Genomic DNA, 23,689 nt, shown 5'->3' on the forward strand with positions numbered 1-23,689 from the left:
GTCTAGACTTAAAATGCTGGAGTAACTCAACGGGACAGGCAGCATCCCTGGAGAGAAGGAATGGGTGACATTTCAGGTCGAGACCCTTCTTCAGACTGCATTTCTAGTATTTGGTTCAGGGAATGAAACTAGGGAAAGGAAGAACTTTTTGGCTGTATTGATTATTCAGTTAGATTTAGCATAATTATGCAAAAAGACAGAAAACGAAGCAAAGGTATGCAGAGGTAAATTTTGGAAATCTAAGTGATTAGGCAAACGATAAAATTAACAAAAAATTTAGGAAAACAAGTGAAATGATAAATATAAAAACAGGAAATTAAAAACAAAAGTACTTTGACATTTATCTGCCAAATGAATATTTTGTAGCGGTCATTATAAAAGATGGGGTTGATGCTAATGTTATAGTTAAGAGGAAAAATGTGATACATTTTTGTGTCATGAATAAACATAGTGAAAGAGGTATACAATTAAGAGGTTTAGCATCTATAAAAATGGGTTAATCACCTGGCCAGATTAAATATAGTCTGAAGAAGGGTCTCGAACCAAAACGCCACCTATTCCTTCTCTCTAGCGATGCTGAGTTATTCCAGCTTTTTATGTCTATCTTCAGTTTAAACCAGCATCTGCAGTTCCTTCCTACACATTAAATATATTCCTTTCGGTTATAAGGAACAGACAGAAAGCAGTCCCCTGGCCAGCATTCTCCAATACGTCCCCTCTACAGGATTGATGGCAGTGAACTGGTGCACTGTTAACATTTTACTTCTTTTTTTTTTTAAAAGGCAAGAATTAAGCAATTATGGGCTATTGAAATTCAGTACGGGCAAATTTCGGAATCAATTCTGATGGTCAGTATAAAACTTCATTGAGAAAGATGCAAGTTTAATCTAAAAGAATAATATTGGATGAAATTGTTGTGCGATCACATTTAACTAATAGGACTGAATCTATTTGCGTTTACAAAGAGAATGGATAAAAGGAGTGCATTTGACTTGGTCAGCATAGATCTCTGCAAGGGTTGCAGATACTTTGTCTAGGAATTTAGTTCCAATCAGTTGATGTTCGCCTCCATCTCTCTCCTCTCTCTCCCCTCCCCCCAAAGGAAGAGTTGCACTCAAAATAGCTTGCATTGTATTTTTCTGTGGCTAATTCTTTTCAACTAGTGCTTACTTAGTTTGCATTGCTCTTTGCAGAAGATTTCAGAGTGTCCTAAACCTGGGTTCTCAGTGGTCCTGTGGTTGTTGTTTGAAACTAATCCTCACTGTCTTTGCTTTACAAAGCTGCCCCCTTAAGTGGGGTTGGTACATTTCCCCTGTATTCACGTGGGTTTCTTTTGGGTACTTTAGTTTCCTTTCAAGGCCCAAAAAAATGCACTGATTGATAAATTTCTTCTGGAAAATTCCCCTATTATAATTAGGTAGCTGCAAAATTAAGGGAGACTTAACGAACATCGGAAAATATAGGTTATGGAGAAATAAATTGGAGAAATGGCACTACTCAATGAGTTGAGACGTCATAAGAATACAAGGTCAGGGTGCAGCAATGGAGAGCAAAACATCAGAGCTAGCAGGTTCTGATACAAACCTGATGAGCTGGTTATTGGTTATGCGAAATGGATGTGTCGTCCTGAGGGGTGGAATATGTCAAGTTGAAAGAGGAGATGCTGTTCTTCAAGCTGGCATTGGAGTTTGTTAAAAAGGTGCAAGTAGACTAAAGACAGAACAGGAGTAGAATGGGAAATCAAGGTAACAGGTAATTTAGGATTATTGTATTGTTTTTTTTTTTTTTTTTTTTAAATTGTATATCATCCCGGCAGACTGAACATAGATATTTTGCAACAGCATCACGCAATCTGAATTTGTTTTCTCCAACATTGAGGAGATTGTACTGCGAAGACCGAATGCAGTACAATAAACTGGAAAAGATACAACTAAATCACTGCTCATCCTGGGAGGGCTCCAGGATGGCAAAGAGAGAAGTAAACGGAAGTATATTGCACCTCCTGCAATCGTACAGGGAATGTGGCGAGAATGAGAGTGGGCATAGGTGGAGATGGGAGAGCGAACAAAAAAGCCGCTGAGAGGCAGCCCCATCAGAATTAGGACAGCACAGCGATAGAGTTGCTGCATTACAGCGTCAGAGACCCGGGTTCATCCTGACTATGGGTGCTGTCTGTACTGAGTTTGTATGTTCTTCCTGTGACCGCATGGGGTTTCTCCAGGTGCTCCGGTTTCCTCCCACACTTCAAAGACATTCGGGGTAGTACCTTAATTGGCTTCTGTAAATTGTCCCTAGAGTGTAGGATAATGCTAGTATGGGGTGTCAACTGGTCGGTGCGGACTCGGTGATAAAAGGGCCTGTTTCCATGCTGTATCTCCGAAGTCTAAAGAATACTAAAAGGAGAAGGGAAGTGGTGGCATCGCTCTGAAGGCAGGGAAGATTGAAGGGTAATGGATGTGAGCAGTGGCATTGTAGCAAAAATGGTGGTGCTGTGGACCTGGAGGATGGTTGTCTAAATCTAGATTCATTTGAAAATTGAGAAGTTAATCTGAGTATGTGTTGGATGATGGGTTGGGAAGTCAAAAAGGGGTAGGATATAAACAGGAAATAATAGAACACAACAGAACATTTAGTGTAGAGACCTGGGGGCAACACAGGCACAAGGTGATGAAGGTAGCATATGGAATTTTCTTTCATATGTTCAGGAATAGAACATCAGAGTTGGGACATTACATTGGAGTATTATGCGCATAGACATGGTTGTGCTGAAGAATTTGCAGAGAGATTCACAAGGTTGGTGCTTGGATCGGTACATTTTAGTGATGGATTGTTTTCTCCGGAGTGAAGAAAAACCAATGGGTAATCTGACCAAAGTATACAAGATTGTGAGGTGCATAGAAACAAACGCTTAAATAGACAAGACGTAGAAGGAAGAAAAAAAGGAATTGCAGGTGCTCGTTTTCAAAAAAAGATAAGTACAAGACAAATAGTGCTGGAGTAACTCAGCGGGGCCAGGCAGCATCACTGTAGAACATGGATGGGTGACATGTCGGGTTGAGACCATTTTTTAGACTGATTGTAGGAGGGGAAAAGAAAGTTGTAAAAAGGGATAGACAGGACAAAACGTGGCAGGTAATAGGTTGACATAGGTGAGGGAGTGGTTGATAGGCAGATGGTCGGAACAAAGGCCAGAGATAAGAAATGAAGGAAGGAAGGCAAGAGAAATGCTTGAGCAGTTGCGGATTATAAAGCCAGAGGGAGGAAAGTGGTGGGAGGGTGGGTTGAGTGGAGGGGACAAATTGGTGGGTGTCCAGGTGGGGCAAATGGAAGGAGGGAGAGGGGGGGGTTAAGTGAGGGGTTACCAAAAATTGGATAATTCAATGTTCATAATGTTGGGTGCAAGCTACCCATATGAGGTGCTGATCCTCCAGTTTGGATGCGGCCTCGCTCTGGCATTGTATCACCCGAGATTAGAAAATTGCTGTGAGAAAGGTAGTGGATAATTGGTATAAGTGTGTGCAAGAGTATTGATCCCTTTGCAATTTGATCCACAATCCCCTCTGAAACGGGAGGGGATTGTGGATCACATGCAACGGTAGAAGCTCCAAAACTCTGGCACGCACTTATACCAATTGGCCACTAGCTTTCTCACACTAACTTTCTATGCAACCACAGGTGATGTAATACCTGTTGTTACCTCTTTCCTTTCCACAGTCCAGAGACCCAAAGTGTTCACTTGAACTTCTGCCAATGCAGTGTATTACATTCAGTGCCCACAATCTAGTTTCCTCTCCAGTGGTGGGTGACTGCTTGGCAACATGCCTCCATCGAGACTGCCAGCACAACCCAAGGTTCAAGAGTGTTTTATTGTCATATGTCCCAAACAGAACAATGAAATTATTTCTTGCAGCCGAACAACCGAAAATTTAAACATTGTACTCTGTAATTTAGAAGTTCAAATCCATGTATTTCAGCGCTTATTTCGAGGGTGCATCATTTAATATGGTTGTAGGGAAGAAGCTGTTCCCGAATCAGGTTGTTGCACCTGACAGTCCCTTCAGTTCTGCACTGAAGTCCCACTCTGACCGTTTCTGATAACAGGTCAATTAGATAAAACATGTTTGGTCTCCTTGCTCCATAGATTCTACCTGACGAGGATTCTCAATTAGGGCAGTTTTTTACCCTTTTCAGTCCCAAAATACATTGGATCTTTCAATTCCAAATATTTAAATTCACATTTTACATTTATTCCTGTTTTCACAATAATTACAAAGAAACTTGGTGTTCTCCGTCATATTGCATGCCTTCTCTTCACAAAACTTATAATGTTAGTTCTTCACTTGGCATGACCATCAATTTTCCACAAAAATATTTTCACCATAAAAAATGTTGCATGAAGATTTATGATGCAAAAACAAAGTGACAGATACAATCAATATCTGAGCAAATGTGACTATGGCATGAAGATACATAAAGCCAAATAGATGCTCAGCTGTACAGTCTTGAAATTAGCTCCAAATTTATTTAGCTCACTTCCTAATTTCATACTTAGAAGTTGCAAACAGGGAATTTTACTCCTGAATTAACCATAGGAGATATTAAGGTACTGATGTGTTACATATAGCCTTTCCCAAACAATTTGGACATGTTTAGGATTTTCAGGACTGACAAATATCATAAATATAGAGAATAGTAACAATGTTATAGATACCCTCACAATCTTATTCATAAAACAGTTTACAATACCTACGCTGGACAAAAGTGCTCTGTTGTAATAGTATTTTCACTGACTGGATAGCACACAACAAAAAAAGCTTTTCACTGTACCTCAGTTGTACATGACGATAATAAACTAAACTTGTAACCAAATTATCTTTTTTTTTAATTTTTTTTAATGAAAGAGAAGGACATTCAACCCAGCAAGTTCAAACTGACCAGAAATGAGCTTCTTGGCCTTATCCCCACAGTAGTGCACACCCCCTCGGGTCACAAATCCAAGTACTGTTTAAATGTGGAGTTCTCCCATTTCCACTTCAGGAAGCAATCTCAAGATTCTTCATTTTTATCTTCATTGCCCTGCTAGACATTCTCACTTTAAATCTTTTTCCACTGATTTGTTGCAACTTTAAAGGGAACTAGCTCCTTCTTATTAAATCTTGACCTCGTTTTTATGCACCTCAAGCAATGCTTTCAATACCATAATGCCAACCAAGCACATCATGTCAGCTCTCCCCTTTGCAACTGGATCCTTGACATCTGACTAACAGCCCACAATCAGTAAGGATAGGGGATAGAATTATCCTCTACAATAATTCTCATCACTTGTGTCCCAAAAGAATGTGCTCACAGCCCCTTTTGATACTCTTTGTACACTCATGACTGTACAGCCTGATACCAGATCAACTCAATTTACAAGTTCGCAGATATCACCACCACGGTGGGTTAGGTATCCAATAATGATGAGACAGAGTACAGGAAGGAGAATGAAAACCGTGTAACCTGGTGCCAAGACAACAGGAAGACAGAGGATATTATGATTGACTTCAGGAAGTGAAGTAGTATACACATCCCAGTATACATTGATGACACCGAAGTAGAAATGGTTGAAAGCTTCAAGTTCCGAGGAATAAATATCATCCGCAATTTGTTCTGGGCCAGCCACAAAGCTATGGCCAAGAAAGCACACCAATGCATCAACTTTGTTAGAAGGTTTAGGAAGTTTGACCATCCCCAATAACCCTCACCAACTTCATTTTAACAAGATTCATCACAGCCTGGTTTGGGAAACAGCTCCCTCCAAGACAGCAAGAAATTGCAGAGTTGTGGACATAGCCCAGACCCTCACACCAACCAGGGTCCCTCACATTGACTCTGTCTACATTTCATGCTGCCTCGGCAAGGCTACCAACATAATCAAGGACCGGTCTCACTCCTGTCACTCCCACTTCTCCCCTCTCCCATCAGGCAAGAGGTACAGAAGTTTAAAAATGCATACCTCCAGATTCAGGGACAGTTTCTTCCCAGCAGTCATCAGGCAACTGAAGGGTCCTTTCATCAGCTAGAGAGCAGTCCTGATCTTTAATCAGACTTTATCATGCACTAAATGTCGTACCCTTCGTCCTTATCTGTCTACTGTGCATGACTTGATTGTAATCATGTCGTCTTTTCTTTGACTGGGTAGCATGCAAACAAAAGCTTTTCATTGTACCTCAGTACACATGACATTAATAATCTAAACCATCCTCATCCACCTAGGAAAACAACACTAGACAATTCATTTTATGTTTCTATTCATACTACCCTATTTTTAAAAACCAACAATAGTTGTCCAAATATCCTCATTCCATACACCCTCTGAAGTCATACCTTTCCTGCATGCAGTGTCCAGAACTACAGGCAGTATTCAAGCTGTGGTCCAAGTAGTATAATATACAGTTCTTGCATAACCTTCCTGTTGTTATTTCTACTCATCAAATCAAAGGAAAACGCCTGTGTCACCTTACTGATCTGTCCTGCAACCTTTAAGGACCCACAGACATTACTTCCTCGATCTCTGTTTCTCCACATTTCTCAGCAGAACCTTACTATTATTTTACTGTCCAAATGAACAACCCAGCTAAATGGAGTCTAAAGCAGTCCTGCTTACCACATGGCCAGTGTTTGCATCGTCTGCAAACTTCCTAAACACGATCTTATGTATAGGGCTGATTTTACTACTATTTTTCATACTGCTGTTTCACAGTCTCACACTACTGATAATAGAAAGACACTTTACATTCAGCCATTAGACCTCTGAGCTTACTCATAAAACAGTTAGACCAGACCCTCGAAATAGTTGGAGACGAGACTACAGATGAAGAAATCTGGAGAAAATAACAAACTGTTGGAGGAACTCAGCGGGTCGAGCAGCATCTGCGATGGAAAATGAATTTTGAGGTCCTAATGGAAGATCCCAACGCGAAACGTCAAACACCCCTTTACCACCACACAAATGCTTCCGACAATCCCGTGTTGCTCAAGCACCTTGGTTTTTTTTTTTTGCCCCGATAGTTGGAGGCCACTTCTAATGAAATCAATACCCTCGCCGGTTCTCGGGGCAGTAATACCACGAAGGGCACCCGTTACCACAAATAACTCCGCGACCCGATCCGCAGCTGCTCACTCCGGAGGCCCAGACACAAATGGTGGGCAACAAGGCCCCGGCTCTCAGTCAGGCCTGCGGCCCGAGAACCCCGTCCGGCGAATCCTCCCCAGAATAACCCGCCATTTTGCAGCGGACGCGGTAAACACAGAGTGGGGCGGCACATGGCTCCTGAGGGACAGTGAGACACCCCACCACTTTCCACCACAGTCGCCACCGCGGCGGCACGATGCCCGGGATGTGGCTGTACCCTGACTCTGACTGGGAAGCGATGCTCACCTTGCTGCGGGCCCGAGCTGTTGGTGGGTAACAGTCTCCACGGCTACCGTGACTATGGCGTTTATTCTCAAGGCAACAGTTGCTACCGATCTCCACCCGCGTCATCGGCTGCGCGATGGCACCGCCCCCGCGTCTCCATATCCTCGCTCATTGGCAGAGCGTCACGCGCTCTGCGCCTACGCCAGCATCTGTTTGGCTAGTGGACCCGTCAATCAAACCGCCGCCAGGCATCTTCCGGTATCAAAGGCGTTTTTCCCAGAACGAACGTCCTTTTCCTGCTGTAATCGTCATTGTCCTAGCAACGGGCTTCTATTGGCCGATGAGGTGGCCGATCATGTACGCAGCTCCAAAGGCAGAAGGAAGGCTGAAGCGCTGCTACACACAAAGGTCCATGGCGGTCAGGCCTCGGGAACTTGGCCCAATTCCTGGGGGCAATGGTCTTGGCCAATCTTGATCTCTCCCTCCGCAGTGTTGAATAATCACATCGTGGGGGCAGAGGACGCAGTTGATAGGAAGCTTCATGTCAGCCTTTACCGAGGAAGATGGTGTTGGTCGGTTGACGAAAGGGGAGGGAGTAGATAGGCTAGTTGCACTTCAGCAGGTTCATCCAGCTGGTCTCGAAGGGATGCGTCGTGTGACTGAGGGAGTAACGTTGAGACGAGGTCACTTTTTAAATTTGTCTTTTGGGATCTGTCCACAAGTGTGCACAGGCCAGCAATTCTGCCCATCACAGATTGCCTTTGGAGACGTGGTCCACTCCCATTATTTTCTGGTGAAGGTGTTAGGGAGGGATTTCCAGGACGCAATGATAATGAAGTACTGATGACGTGTATCCAAGTTTGTTGTATAATTTGGAAGGGAACTTGCAAAGCCTAAACGTTCGCCAATGCCAACACTCGGACCTAAACAGCAGCACTTCATCCTCTCAGCCCCTCTCAAAATGGCCGCTCGCGCTCTTACTGGTGCTCCCGTTTCACGCCGCCACCGATCTTGCAGGTGCTGGCGCTTCGTTGTTAGCTCTCGGTTATCCTGACTGGCATGTTAGATTCGGGAATTGTTCCTGTTGTTTCAAGGGAAACCAATGTGACCCCCTCAACCATAAAATTCTGATAATCTGGGACTTGATTATTTCGATGCCTGTTGTCCATGTAATTTATCCAGGCTATTGCGTGTTACTCTGATTAATACATACATATGCTCTTATTTCGCTTTTTTAAAGTGTTATGTGCTAATAATGTTTATTTTGAATTTCTGTTTCTTTTTGATGAATATCATTAAAGCATTTATGTACAATATGCTCTGCACTTGAAAACTGATTCTCTCAATGTAGGGCTAATGCTCGAGGAGAATCTTTGCCAAAGATCATTGCAAAATGCAATCTGTCTCTCCCTCCAGAAACCAGAAATTAATCTGATTTTTGTTTAGTGGGGTTAGGTCGGGGGGGGGGAAGTTTCCCCCCGCCACGGGTACCATGTAATCCCGTGCTACCAGCTCCATGGTCAGATAGTCGGTGACTAAACTGTCTCCCCCACCTGCTTTGCCAGGTGAGGAAGGGGCTGTAGACCCCCAGCAGGACCAAAACCAAGACCTGTCAAAGGGCGGATGAGCTCCTACCAAGCCAATGGCCATCCACACTTCAGTTGAAGTTGCGATCATTGTCGTACATAGATTGTAAGGAATGATGATAAAGCGCACACACCAAAATCCTATACTTCCAGTGGCGGAAGTCTGCTGGAACGAGTGGACAGACATGTGTTGTGCGTCCATCGCCGTTCCCGTCAGAATGGTGCGTTGCGTCGCTAATGTTTTCAACGATGATGATGGATAAACTGACATAAAGAGCTGACAGTTGAATCTTGCATTCAGCATTGTTGCCAATAATGTGTCCTCCTGATCTATTCGACACTTAAAGCAGAGATCTCTGTAAATTCACTTAGTATTACTATCAAAAATAAACAGAAATTCAAAAGAAGCATATACATTCAGATTGGATTACCTAAGGGACTGGCTGCCAAGGGGAGCAGTTGTGGCTAAAATAGATACATTAAAAGTTATGCCAGATAGCTGTTCATCGAGAGTGCTTGTATCTTCATGGCAGTTTTTCTAGGACATTGGATTTTTTACACATTCAAGGAATGTGGGCTTCACAAGCTGAGCTGGCATTTGATTGCCCACTCCTAATTGCCCTTGAGCAGAAGGTGGTGAGCAGTCTCCTTGAACTGTCGTAGTCCTTGAGATATGGGTGTACCAACAATGCTTCAGTGGGGAAGATGTTTCAGGATTTTGAACCAGCAACAGTGATGGAACAGCAATACATTTTTCAAGCTGGGATTGTGCATGGCTTGGAGGGCAACATGCAGGTAGTGGTGTCCCCATGCTTTTAATTCATGTGTCCTAACAGATGAAAGTCATGGGGTTGGAAGGTGCTGTCTGAGTCTTGGTGAGTTGCTTGCAGTGCATTTTTGTCAAAGGTACAGTAACCACTGTTACTCTGTATTAGTGGTAGAGTAAATGGAATGGGGTGCTTACCCAATGTTCTACTATGTAGACACAAAATGCTGGAGTAACTCAGCGGGACAGGCAGCATCTCTGGAGAGAAGGAATGGGTGACGTTTCGGGTTGGGACCCTTCAGACTTCAACGCCAGCATTTTGTGTCTACCTTCGATTTAAAGCAGAATTTACTGTTCTTTCCTGCACATGTTCTACTATGTGCCTATGCCAATATTCTGAATGGTATTGAGCTTCTCGAGTGCTGTGGAAGCTGCACTTACCCAGGCGAGTGGTAAGTAGTCCACCACACTCCTGACATGAGCCTTGTAGATGGACAGGCTTTGGGGAGTTAGCGAGTGAGTTACTTGCAGCAGAAGTCCTAGCCTCTACACTTGTATCACATTGGATGTGGCCACTCCAGTTCAATTTTTGGTAAATGGAAATTCCCAGGAAATTGATTTTGCGGGATTTAGTGATGATAATGCCATTGAATATCAGAGTATTATCTGGATTTTCTCCTGTTGGATATTGACATTACCTCAATTGGGGTGGCACAAATGTTATGTTCCACCTATCAGCCCAGGCCTAGATGCTTTCCAGGTCTTGCTACATTTGGATGTGGACAGCTTCATTATCTGAGGAATCACGTGGTCCTGAATATTATGCAGTCATCAATAAACATCACTACTTCTGACTTTACTAATAAAGGAAGGTCATTGGAGAAGTTGGTCATTCCAAGGACATGACACTGGAGGTTTGCTCTTCTGTCCATGTTTGGACCAATAATAATAATAATAATAATAATATTTATTTATATAGCACTTTTCAACAAAACCAGTATTTGAACCAAAGTGCTTTACAGAGATTGATTAAATTAATTGAACAGATCAAATGTCAATAAATCCATACAAAACAAAAAAGAGAAAAAGAAAAAAAGACACAGAACAGTACACTATAGAAATCAACATGAAACGTCCCCCACAGCAGAATTCACTGTGAGGGAAGGCACTAAAAATATCCAGTTCTCCCCTTCATAGTCCACCCGAGGTCGGGGTCTATATGCGGCCTCCTCAGCCAAGTCAATGTTCTCAGGCCCTCTGCCACGAAGCTGGATCATCGGCGTCGGGTGACCAAGGCTGCAAAGAGGTCAGGAGCTGAGTGTCAATGGAGGAACCCAAACAGAACTTCTGTGAGCAGGTTGCTGCTAAGCAAGTGTCATTTGATAAAACTGTCAATTATTCCTTGCATCACTATGCTGATGATTGAGAGTATGCTAATGGTGTGGTAGCTGTCTGGGATGCATTTGTCCTGCTTTTTAAGGAGAGGATATCCCCAGTAAATATTCCACATTATTGAATAGATGCCAGTGTTCTAGTTGTACTGCAATGGGGATCAGTTCCTGCAGACGAAATGTGTAGGAAGGAACTGCAGATGCTGGTTTGAACCGAAGATGGACACAAAAAGGAGTAATTCAACGGGACAGGCAGCATCTCTGTAGAGAAGGAATGGATGACGTTTTGGACTGAGAGTCATGGGAAAGGGGAACGAGAGATATAAACAATGAATGAAAGATATGTAAAAAAATTATCACTCTCCCTCCCCCACCCAAGTCATAGAAAATAGGTGCAGGATGAGGCCATTCGGCCCTTCAAGTCGCACCAGCTTCCCTTTCTCATCCAACAGACAGCTAACAAATGGCCAGTTCCCTTTATCGTTGTTATTTTTTTGCATATTGCCAGCAGAATGCAACTTTGTGGCCAAGTTAAGACTATAATTTTTCTTAAATTTCAGATTTGTAAAGTACAGCATGGTGCATAAAACGTGATGACTCTTGTGTACTGATTCAGTGTGGTCCCCTGTCTTCAACTCTTATACTTAGTATGGCAATGCCTAATTTATTGAATGATTGCCACTGACCTGTGCAAAAAAAGGATGTATTTGGGTACACGTGACAATAAAATATAATTGAACCATTGATCATATCCAAATGGCACAGTGGAGCCGAATTGCCACCCCTCGTAGTTTGTTCGTTTCTTACATGATGGTTGGGAATATGAATGCCACAGTTAATCGTGGAACAACATTAACGTCTTGCAACCAGTGGAGAGAAGAATAAAATTAACGGTTTAAACAATTTGATCAGAATTTTCGTCGATGCGAATATCCAGATTGGTGGCAGGGTGGGAGAAAGCGGGGGTCGTTCATATTCACCAGCACAGTTCACATTCGAAAGGTCATCGACCCGATAGTATCACAGTTTCGTTGAATAAATGGTGATACGAGGAATCGCAGATCCTGGAATTTTGAGTCACACGCACGAAGTGCTCCAGTAACGCAGCAGGTCTGGGACCCACAGACGTTTTGGGTCGGCACCCTTCGTCTATCCATAAACAAGATGTAAAGCAAGATCTTATAACCAAAGATCCTATAGGATCTTTGCTTATAGCGAACAAGATGGTCCACTCCACTAAAAAGCCGAAGTATGGTTCATGGGTAATCTTCAGCGCCATTTCCGGAACCGGCTTCCGTCATGGATCTTCGATGTAAGCAAAGATCCTATATGCTCGCTGTAAAATGCTGGAGTAACTCCGCAACATTTGCGCAAGCGCAGAGGGGAAGCCGGCCTGTCGGACCAGCGCATGCGCGGGAGTGGCGGCGAGGGAACGCCATCTTGAGTCGCGCTGTTTTTGAGAGCGAGCGACTATGGCGGAGGAGAGCGAGGTGGCGGTCCCGGTCGTTGAACACAGTCAGCGGATGATTACCGAACTCAGGGTGGTGGATTTAAAAGCAGAGCTGAAGAGAAGAAGCCTTGATACCAGTGGCAACAAAAGCGTCCTGATTGAACGGCTGCGGCAGGTGAGCGGCTGGGGTTGCAAGGAGGCCCAAAGACGAGTGGGACAGGATAGAGGCTACGGCCGACATGAGGGCTGATGTGGGGTGCGTGGAGGCATTAGGGCATGGGATTTCCCAACCCCCCTGGGTTGGTGAAATTTACCCCCGGGGTAAATTTACCCCAGATTGGGAACCCTTGCATTAGGGGCTGGGAGAGAGGGATAGGATGGGCCTGGGGATGGTGTGACGGATGGACAAGGGAGGGGCGAGGGGTGGCACAGGAGCTGGTGGAGGGATGGGAGAGGGTGAGTATCAAGTGCAGAACATGGAACAGTGCAGGAGCAGGCCCTTCAGTCAACAATGTCCATGCCAAACACGATGCTAAGGTAAACTGATCTTTGCCCCACTAATCTTTGATCCACATCCCTCCATTCCTTGTACATCCATGTGCCCATCTAAAAGCCTCTTACACTATTGCATCTGCCTCCACCTAGTAGCTTGTTCCAGGGGTCAGCAGGTCAAACAGCATCTCTGGAGAAGATGGATAGGTGATCCGGGTCAGGACCCCTCTTTGGTATAAAGCAGCAACTGTGGTTCCTTGTTATAGCAATAATGGATAGTAATACAGAAGGAAATGATTATAATATTAGAGCAGACTAAGAAAGATAGAACAGAGATGATGGGCTATGCTGGAAGTCTACTCTTGGATCTTGAATATATGGCAGGTGAGGAACAAAACATTCAGCCCTCTGCATTTATACGTGATGGCAGGTCTAGGGAATCAAGATGCGTACAGTACAATTCAGCCCAATATGGGATCTATCATATTTTCCATTGGAATTTGAGTCTGATTGGATTCTTCGTAACTGCGTTTAGAGCCATTTATCTGCACATGGAGATGATATTGAAATAGAAAGCAGGTATATCATTTTCATCATGTTTTTGTCCCATATCCCACTAAATCAGCGTTTCCCAACCTTTTTACCAATGTGGAAACCTTGAAATAAGTTTCATGCCTCAGGGAACCCCTACATAAAAATTATTATATCTATATTACTGAAAGTCTGATCTTGACCACTTCCTGTTCTGTATATTGATTTTAGAAAAAACGCTGCCATTTACGGCTGTGATTTTTGGCCACCTTACTCAGAGTCCCCCTCCGCTGTGCAGGACAAGAGGACTTTCCCCATCGATGATAAATAAAAGTTATTAGTTTTTAAAAAATGTTGAGATTCTCTCCTGAAAGCCGCGCCCCTTCCGGAGGGACTATAAAACCCAGAAATGCTGAGTGTCTCAGTCAGTCTCTGCAAGGTGGGGGAGCGAGAGGGGTCACGTCTCTCAGTGAGCTGTGACACTGAACACATGTCCACTAAACTGAGTGGTTTTACTGACCTGTCAGTGCCCTTAATGTGGTTTGAAAATATATTTTGGAAATGCTAAAGCTGTGTTGCCTTTGGTTTGGAAATGCTAAAGCTGTGTTGCCTTTGGTTTGGAAATGCTAAAGCTGTGTTGCCTTTGGTTTGGAAATGCTAAAGCTGTGTTGCCTTTGGTTTGGAAATGCTAAAGCTGTGTTGCCTTTGGTTTGGAAATGCTAAAGCTGCGTTGCCTTTGGTTTGGAAATGCTAAAGCTGTGTTGCCTAATTAAAGTCGCCTTGCCTAATTAAAGTTGCCTTGCCTTCTATATAATTAAAAGTCTACTTTTGACCATTTCCTGTTTGTGCTTTATGTTGATTTTCGAAAAAACGCTACCACGTACAACTGTGATTTTTTTTTTTGGCCATCTTACTCGGTCTCCCTCCGCTCATCAGGTGCTGAGGATTTTTCCCATTGATGAAAAATAAAAGGGTTATGGGGGGGGGGGGGGGTTGCACGTAAGGTCACCGGGTCATAGGGCTCGACGCACGGAGCCGCTAAATCCAACTGGAAGACATCCGTCACTTCCGATATATGTTATTAATGCTAGAAATGCGTACTTTCCTACCTGTTAAAAACCGCCAAAATGTTGAATTTTTGCGCTGAAAAAAATTGTGGGAGTCGGGGTAAGTGTGAGAGACATGCACCCAACTTTAGAATTCAAAATGTGAAGCGAAATGAAGGTATAGAGAAGCGAGAACTGAAGGGACAACAGCAGCTGAAGTGCTTGGTAAACATTGAAAATATTGGGAATTATCGCGTTTGCTCACTGCATTTCATCAAGTAAGGCATTATTTGTGTTTTTTCTTGATTCCTTTGGTATCTAAAAATTCTCAGAATTGGCTGTAAATTTTTCTTCAGATGCGTTTTCTTTTTGTATGTAAAAACCCACTTGAGAACCATGGGCGATTTAAAAAAATTACAGCCCGATTTGTTACTGTTGATGAAATGCAGTGAGCAAACGGCCAATGTTCGCCAAGCACTCTGGCTGTTGTTGTCCCTTCAGCTCTCATTTCTATCTACCGTCATTTCTCCTCACTTTTGGAATTCTGAAGTAGGCTAAATGTCTCACATGCTTATCCCGATTTCCATAATTATTCACAGCGCAAAAATTGACAATTTCAGCGGGTTTTAACGGGCCCGCTACGCTGGAAACAATGATAAGTGCCTACCTGCAGTTCATCGCGTGTAATCCATTTGGAGTAGCAACAGTACGGGTCATGGTTCGAGACCCGACTGCCGTGAAACCTCCCTATATGTGTTTAAAAAATGTTGAGATTCTCTCTCCTGTCAATCATGTGATGAAGGCCACACCCCTTCTGGTGGGAGGGGGAGGGACTATAAAACCCAGAAGTGTGGGCGTGACTCGGTCTCTGCAAGATGGAGGAGGGAGAGGCCACGACATGCTGTCTTTAGTGGCCTTGCACCCGGCTTGAAATGGTATGAAACTACACTTGAATTTGGTGGCCTTGCACACTGCTTGAAATGGAATTTCAAGGAGTAGCCGTGAGTCAACTGCCAGCCCACCAGCCGTGAGTGAGTGAGCTGCCAGCACAACAGGCTTGAGTGACTGAGCTGTCAGCCCAAGAATCCATTTGGCACACAATGTCAATGCTAGCTCTCTGGAAACCAGTCCCTTCAGCCCACAACACCCATACTAGCGCTTGAGAAAGCCCCCCCCCCCAACTGGCCACCAATATTGGAATTGGTGGAGAGGTGGAATATTGCGTTGGGGGACCAGCCCTCCCATGTGATGCTGGGACCCAACGGGTCCCACTTAGTCTAGTATATTTATAAATCTCTTTCTCTTTCATAAACTTAAAGATTATAAGGCAAACATAATATATTTGTCTGGTAACTGGTTTAAGCAAAAAATAATTTTATGTTTTTCTCAAGTTTATTGACAATGCAATAAACAAAAACTGAAATCAAACTGCTTGTCACTTGATGATACACGAACCCGCCATGGACAGCTCCTGTCCACTAACCCCTAAAAGCCGTTTCACACTGGCGCCGTATAGACGTCGCTAAATATGCCGTACGTGTATAATAAAATTACGGATATGAAATTAAACACAAAAATGACTCCAAAATGCATTTACATATTGAATAGCCTATTTGTCACAATTTCTCTCGGGACCCCTAGCGACCTCTCGTGGAACCCAAGCGTTCCGGGGAACCCCGGTTGAGAAAAGCTGCTCTAAACCTTTCTTGTCGATGCACCTGTAAGCAATGAGCTAGATTCTTGAAAACATGTAGCAGTTTGGTAAAACTCAGTTACTTTCTAGACCAATGTTGCTGGAGTTATGAATGTGCCTGGGCAGGATTTCCTTCTCTGAAGCCTCTTGATGAATAAAATAGGATTTCATGACAATTCAGTAGTCACCATTGCTAATATGTCCTCCTGGATTTGTTCAGTTTAATTCCCCACTTGCAGCTGTGAAATTTGTTTCTTACTCCAACGATCCAGATGAATAATAATTTGTAACCAAATTAGTATTCCCCTCATTCAATGAAGTGTATCACCTTGTGCTTTGTTTGTAATCTTATAATCCGCTAAACACCTTTGCTCAGCTCTAAATTTACTGATCTCCCGGTTGCTAAACACTTTAATTCTCCTTCCCATTCCCACACAGACCTTTCTGTCCTAGGTCTCCATTGTCAGAGTAAGGCTAAACGCAAATTGGAGGAACAGCATCTCGTATTTCGCTTGGGCTGTTTACAGCCCACTGGTATGAATATGGATTTCTCTCATTTCAGGTAGCCCCGGCATTTCCCCTCTAACCCTCCCCCACCCAAGTCTCACTAGCTTCTCATTTTCACCCAACAAACGGCTAACAATGGTCTGTTTCCTTTATCATCGTTACTTTTTTGCATATATTTTATTCATTATTCTTTATCTCTCTACATCATCATCTATATCTCTCGTTTCCCTTATGCCTAACCAGTCTGAAGAAGGGTCTTGACCCGAAACCAGGACTGGAGTCGATACCCAAAACACCTGACTCCGATGCCTTGATTTCTTGTGTATCCAACTCCGACCCTGACCCCTGGGTATGATAATTCTAAATCTGCTATGTAATGACATTACACAAGATGACATTTCATAAGAATCACATGAATCATCAGGCTACCTTTTAAACCGACATCCTTAAAGTTTTGAGTCTAATGGTTGTAGCTATGCTATTGTGGCTTTTTATTGTTTATTCTTGAAAAAAATATATAATTCATTACGCTAAAAGAGAAAAGAATTACAGAAAGGAATATGACAAAATTAAAATTCCATTGAATTAAATACAAATTATAAAAGCATTACTCCAAAATGTATTAAACTAAGGCCACAGATATGAGCTAAATGTCTTAATTATGACAAAAAAAATTATTGTGCAATAGAAATTAAAAGTACATGCCTAGGTCGTTATGTTTGCCACAAAAGTACATATCTAAAATTTATAAATAACTTTTCTTTAGGAACAATATTGCTTCTGCCAGATCCTGTTTCATTGAAGCCCTTAAATCTGATTTAATTATTTTCAGTGCGGAAAACAGTCTCCCTGCGCTGACCTGAATGGGTGGTATGGCTGTTACTATCATAGCCGCAAATTTTACTATTTCTGAATAAGCAGGGATGACGGGGAAATTATAAACCAGTTAGCCTGATTTCGGTGGTGGGGAAGATGCTGGAGTCAATTATTAAAGAAGTAATAACGGCGCATTTGGAGAACAGTAATAGGATTGGTCCAAATCAGCATGGATTTATGAAGGGGAAATCCTGCTTGACTATTCTTCTGGCATTTTTTGAGGCTGTGACAAGTAAAATGGATGAAGTAGAACCAGTGGATGTAGTGTATCTGGACTTTCAGAAAGCCTTTGATGAGACCCCACACAGGAGATTAGTGGGCAAAATTGGAGCACATGGTATTGAGGGTAGGGTATTGACATGGGTAGAGAATTGGTTGGCAGACAGGAAACAAAGTGTAGGAATATATTAATGATCTGGATGAGGGAATTGAAGGTAATATCTCCAAGTTTGCGGATGACACTAAGCTGGGGGGCAGTGTTAGCTGTGAGGAGGATGCTAGGAGACTGCAAGGTGACTTGGATAGGCTGGGTGAGTGGGCAAATGTTTGGCAGATGCAGTATAATGTGGATAAATGTGAGGTTATCCATTTTGGTGGCAAAAACGGGAAAGCAGACTATTATCTAAATGGCCGATTGGGAAAGGGGGAGATGCAGCGAGACCTGGGTGTCATGGTACACCAGTCATTGAAGGTAGGCATGCAGGTGCAGCAGGCAGTAAAGAAAGCGAATGGTATGTTAGCTTTCATAGCAAAAGGATTTGAGTATAGGAGCAAGGAGGTTCTACTGCAGTTGTACAGGGTCTTGGTGAGACCACACCTGGAGTATTGCGTACAATTTTGGTCTCCAAATCTGAGGAAGGACATTATTGCCATAGAGGGAGTGCAGAGACGGTTCACCAGACTGATTCCTGTGATGTCAGGACTGTCTTATGAAGAAAGACTGGATAGACTTGGTTTATTCTCTCTAGAATTTAGGAGATTGAGAGGGGATCTTATAGAAACTTACAAAATTCTTAAGGGGTTGGACAGGCTAGATGCAGGAAGATTGTTCCCGATGTTAGGGAAGTCCAGGACAAGGGGTCACAGCTTAAGGATAAGGGGGAAATCCTTTAAAACCGAGATCAGAAGAACTTTTTTCACACAGAGAGTGGTGAATCTCTGGAACTCTCTGCCACAGAGGGTAGTTGAGGCCAGTTCATTGGCTATATTTAAGAGGGAGTTAGATGTGGCCCTTGTGGCTAAGGCGATCAGAGGGTATGGAGAGAAGGCAGGTACGGGATACTGAGTTGGATGATCAGCCATGATCATATTGAATGGCGGTGCAGGCTCGAAGGGCCGAATGGCCTACTCCTGCACCTAATTTCTATGTTTCTAATACAAAAATGCTGGAGAAACTCAGCGGGTGCAGCAGCATCTATGGAGCGAAGGAAATGGGTAACGTTTCGGGCCGAAACCCTTCTTGAGACTGATGGGGGTGGCGGGAGAAGGAAGGGAAAAGGAGGAGGAGGAGCCCAAGGGCTGGGGGATGGGAGAAGACAGCTCGAGGGCTAAGGAAGGGGAGGAGACAGCAAGGGCTAACAAAATTGGGATAATTCAATGTTCATGCCCGCCGGATGCAAGCTCCCCAAGCGGAATATGAGGTGCTGTTCCTTCAATTTCCGGTGTTGCTCACTCTGGCAATGGAGGAGAACCAGGACAGAGAGGTCGGATTGGGAGTGGGATGGGGAGTTGACGTGCTGAGCCACCGGGAGGTCAGGTGGGTTCTTGCGGACCGAGCCGAGGTGTTCGGCGAAACGATCGCCCAACTTCCGCTTAGTCTCACCGATGTAGATCAGCTGACATCTAGAGCAGCAGATGCAGTAGATGAGGTTGGAGGAGATACAGGTGAAACTCTGTCGCACCTGGAACGACTGCTTGGGTCCTTGAATGGCATCGAGGGGGGAGGTAAAGGGACAGGTGTTGCATTTCTTGCGGTTGCAACGGAAAGTGCCCGGGGAGGGGGTGGTACGAGAGGGAGGGGAAGAATTGACAAGGGAGTTGCGGAGGGAGTGGTCTTTGCGGAAGGCAGACATTGGGGGAGATGGGAAGATGTGGCGAGTGGTGGGGTCACGTTGGAGGTGGCAAAAATGACGTAGGATTACTTGTTGTAGGAATAAACAGGTCCCTGTTAGAATGGCAGGCAGTGGCGAGTGGAGTGCCACAAGGCTCGGTGCTGGAGCCACAACTATTTACAATATATATTAATGATTTGGATGATGGAATTAAAAGTAACACTAGCAGATTTTCAGATGACATAAAGCTGGCTGGCAGTGTGAACTGCGAAGAGGATGCAAGGAGGTTGCAGGGTGACTTGGACAAGTTGAGTGAATGGCAGATGCAGTATAATGTAAATAAATGTGAGGTTATCCACTTTGGCGGCAAGAACAATTGTTTTTTGTTTTTTCAAGTATGTTAGATTGTTTTTTCAATTATGTTAGATTAGGAAAAAGGGAAGTGCAACGAGACCTGGGTGTCCTTGTACACCAGTCACTGAAAGTAAACATGCAGGTACAGCAGGCAGTGAAGAAAGCTAATGGCATTTGGGCCTTCATATAGAGAGAACTTGAGTAAAGAGGTCCTTCTGCAGTTGTACAGGGCCCTGGTGAGACCACATCTGGAGTATTGTGTGCAGTTTTGTTCTCCTAATTTGAGGAAGGATATCCTTACTATTGAGGCAGTGCAGCGTAGGTTCACGAGGTTAATCCCCGGGATGGCGGGTCTGTCATTTGAGGAAAGATTGGAAAGACTGGGCTTGCATTCACTGGAACTTGGGATGAGAGGGAATCTTATAAAAACACATAAAATTATAGATGGACTGGACAAGCTAGATGCAGGAAAAATGTTCCTAATGTTCGGGGAGTCTAGAATAGGAATAGAGTCCAGTCTAAGAGTAAACTGAGATGAGAAAACACTTTTTTCACGCAGAGAGTGTGAATTTATGGAATTCTCTGCCACTGTGCAGGCAGTGGAGGCCAATTCACTGGATGAATTTAAAAGAGTTCGATAGAGCTCTTGGGGCTATCGGAATCATGGGATTTGGTGTTGATTCTGATTCTTTTAACCCCCCCCCCAGTCTGAGTCAGTAAAACACTGATTCGAATACTGTAGTCCAAACGCTTTATTCTCCTCGGGGCTAATTTCTGATCCACTCACTTGAACCCTTAGTGCCTCGCGCAGACAGAACAGAAAAGAAAGACGTGCCAACGAACCAATCACCTATTTATACAGATATACAGTAGTGGTAAAGTACAGTGGGAGGCAACCCTTTAGCCCAATCACAGATAGCAGCGGGAAAATACAGTGGGATGCAACCCCTTAGCCCAATCACAGATACATAACAGTTGTCAGTACTGAGAAACAAAACATTAACTTCTTCAGGGGTCCAGACCTAGTGGGGGCAAATGGGTCACATGATTTCCAGGAATTGGGTCTCCACCCTGTGATGTCACCACCAGTGAAGCAAAGTCTAAACAGTTACCTTCCATTCCCAAAGCACGCCCATCCCTGCATATTCACATTCCTTCCAGTTTATCATTCCATGATAACACTTCATGTTCCTCCTGGTCTAATCTCCTGAGAGCAGTATATTGACCCTTGTGCTTAAAGGATTTACTTAGCATAGGGACTTTTGCTCCCTCCTTTTGACATACATAATTACATTATCTTTACACAAGCATGGTGACATGACAACAGTCCATAATTCAGCATTCCATAATTATGATCAACAATGATGATTGGTGAGGTTGTGCCAGGAGTCCAAGACATTCGACCAGTTCAGTAAGTCTCCTTCCCGAATTCTTCCTAGCTGTTGCCATCATATTGCAGTGCATCTCCTTCACATGGGTGATGGATTTTCGTGGAGTCATCACATCAGCATACTTTATTTTCATGAATCCAATGGCTGCCAATATCCCAGGGTAGACGACACTCAATTTATATGTACTGGGAAGAGATATCTCAAAGAAAAGAAGAGGTTAGCAGTTTAGGTTTTAAACGCAATACGGACAATCTTACAATGGTGAAGGTGGGTTCACGCATTTCTCCCTTGGCAGCAGTTGGGGTTGTGAGGTGATAAGGTTCTTCCCATCGAGCATCCAGTCCCTTTCTTATCCAATTTTTGACCATTATATAATCACCAGGTTCAATTTTAGACGGAGTGGTTAGAGGTGGGAGTTCAATGTATGCCACTCGTATCCTGGAATGTAGGTCTTCAATGCCCTGGTTAGTGGCAAAACGTAGTCATTTCTGTCGTCATTGAACGACCTTTGGGGTATTCTGGTTCCATGGGGTTCTGAGTGGGCGGCCATATATAATCTCTGCTGGGCTCAATCTTGCCTTCCCTGCGGGGTGAGTGCGCATCTGGAACAGTGCCACATGAAGTCGTTTAAACCAGCTAGCTCCTGTTTCAAACTGTAATTTGGCGAGTTTGTTTTTTAGTGTTTGATTGGCTTGATCAACGAGTCCAGCAGCCTGTTGTCGATTGACACAATGTAATTGTTGTTGTAACTAATTCCTTATGTACAAAATCCCTTATTTACCTGTCCCACAAAATGAGGGCCATTGTCCAAACTCGGCCGAGTTGGGATCCCATACCTAGGTATAATTTATTTCATAAGTATCTTAACAACAGTAGAGACTTTGTTGTTCGCGGTAAGATGGGCTTCGATTTATTTACTGAAAACATCAACAATAACATACATATTTATAACACTGACATCTTTCCATCTCATTGGAGTTCATCTGGAGGGTCTCAAAGTCTGCTGCTTTGGATGCCACCATGTAGCTAGAAGTGTATCGCCAGTTGTTTGGGCATCACAGTGAGTTGCAAAATGTATACATTCAATAATCCACATTTTCAATAACCTACATACATGTTTGTCCTGCCGGGGCAACCCATGATCCTGACATACAATCAATTGTACAACCGAGTTGCTTCCACATTTCTATATCTCGGTCCGGAGCTTCCTCCTGCAATCTTACGACATCTTGAATGGTTGGCATTGACTTTTCTGAGGGAGACTTGCCTTTATCTATACTTTTAGTCTGCCACATCATTTTAGGTACAACCACCCTGTGTCCCCGGGACATTTCTTTAGCTTCTTGGTCAGCACAGCGATTTACTACATCTACTGAGGTTTGGCCTGTAGTATGGGCAGTACGTTTTATAATGGAACTTTGTTTTGGCAACATTAACGCTTGTAATAGGTCTGATACCAATTTCTGGTGGGATATCTGCGTTTCCCCTGAAGTAATTCCCCTATTTTTCCACAACGCCGAAGTCATGGACCATTCCAAAAGCATATCTAAAGTCAGTGTAAACAGTCCTTCCCTAAGATGCAGGCTCTTATCAGGGCAAACAGTTCCGCTTGTTGGGCAGAGAATGGTGTTTCGAAGGTCGCCGCTTCCATACTATTCCCATCCTGATCTACAATTGCATATCCTGAAAGTCTTTCCCCTAAGAGTCCGATTGATACACCCCCATCCAGGGGGTGGGGGTGCATCCACATACAGGGTTAGGTCAGGATTTGTCATGGGAATATCTGTCAAATCTTCCCTAACAGAGGTATCTTCTTTAATCACAAATAGGCAATCGTGCCCTAATTCCATTTGATCCTCCGTTGGTTTGATGAGAAAGGATACCGGATTAATGGTGGAATTGCAATTTGGGGTTGTTCAACAGGTATTTCTTGTATTTATTCTGGCAAGCCTTAGTGAGGTGTTAAATCTGCAATTGTCCCAAAAAGGCAGCAACTGAGTGAGAACTATACACTGTTATATCTTGTTGTAAAATCAAGTTGGCAGCCGATTGCAAGCTGTTGTAGATTGCAGTCAAGATCTATGTACATATGGGATGTCCCCGCGCTACCGGATCAAGTTTCGAGGAGTAATAGGTCACTGATCGATGTAACTCTC

General features: G+C 43.6%; 2 protein-coding genes across 9 annotated transcripts in view; one reads left to right on the plus strand and one right to left on the minus strand.

Annotated features, from left to right (window-relative positions):
• Nucleotides 1-7,941, minus strand: part of LOC129711212 (DNA-binding protein RFX2-like) — an 85,536-nt gene extending 77,595 nt beyond the window's left edge. For 3 of the 5 annotated variants that reach the window (XM_055658690.1, XM_055658689.1, XM_055658688.1), the window contains exon 1: nt 7,421-7,941. The gene's annotated coding sequence lies outside the window, so the exon portion shown is untranslated. The remainder of the gene's footprint in view (nt 1-7,420) is intronic. The other 2 variants (XM_055658692.1, XM_055658691.1) reach the window with 1 other exon arrangement.
• Nucleotides 7,942-12,529: 4,588 nt separating this feature from the next.
• Nucleotides 12,530-23,689, plus strand: part of LOC129711214 (scaffold attachment factor B1-like) — a 68,320-nt gene continuing 57,160 nt past the window's right edge. For 3 of the 4 annotated variants that reach the window (XM_055658693.1, XM_055658694.1, XM_055658695.1), the window contains exon 1: nt 12,532-12,767. In XM_055658693.1, the coding sequence (XP_055514668.1) occupies nt 12,615-12,767 (153 nt within the window). In that variant the 5' untranslated portion in view covers nt 12,532-12,614. Of the gene's footprint in view, nt 12,768-23,689 lie in introns of all 4 variants that reach the window. The other variant, XM_055658696.1, reaches the window with a different exon arrangement.

This window comes from Leucoraja erinacea, chromosome 29 (assembly GCF_028641065.1).
Source record: "Leucoraja erinacea ecotype New England chromosome 29, Leri_hhj_1, whole genome shotgun sequence".
In the NCBI taxonomy this organism is placed as follows: Eukaryota; Metazoa; Chordata; class Chondrichthyes; order Rajiformes; family Rajidae; genus Leucoraja; species Leucoraja erinaceus.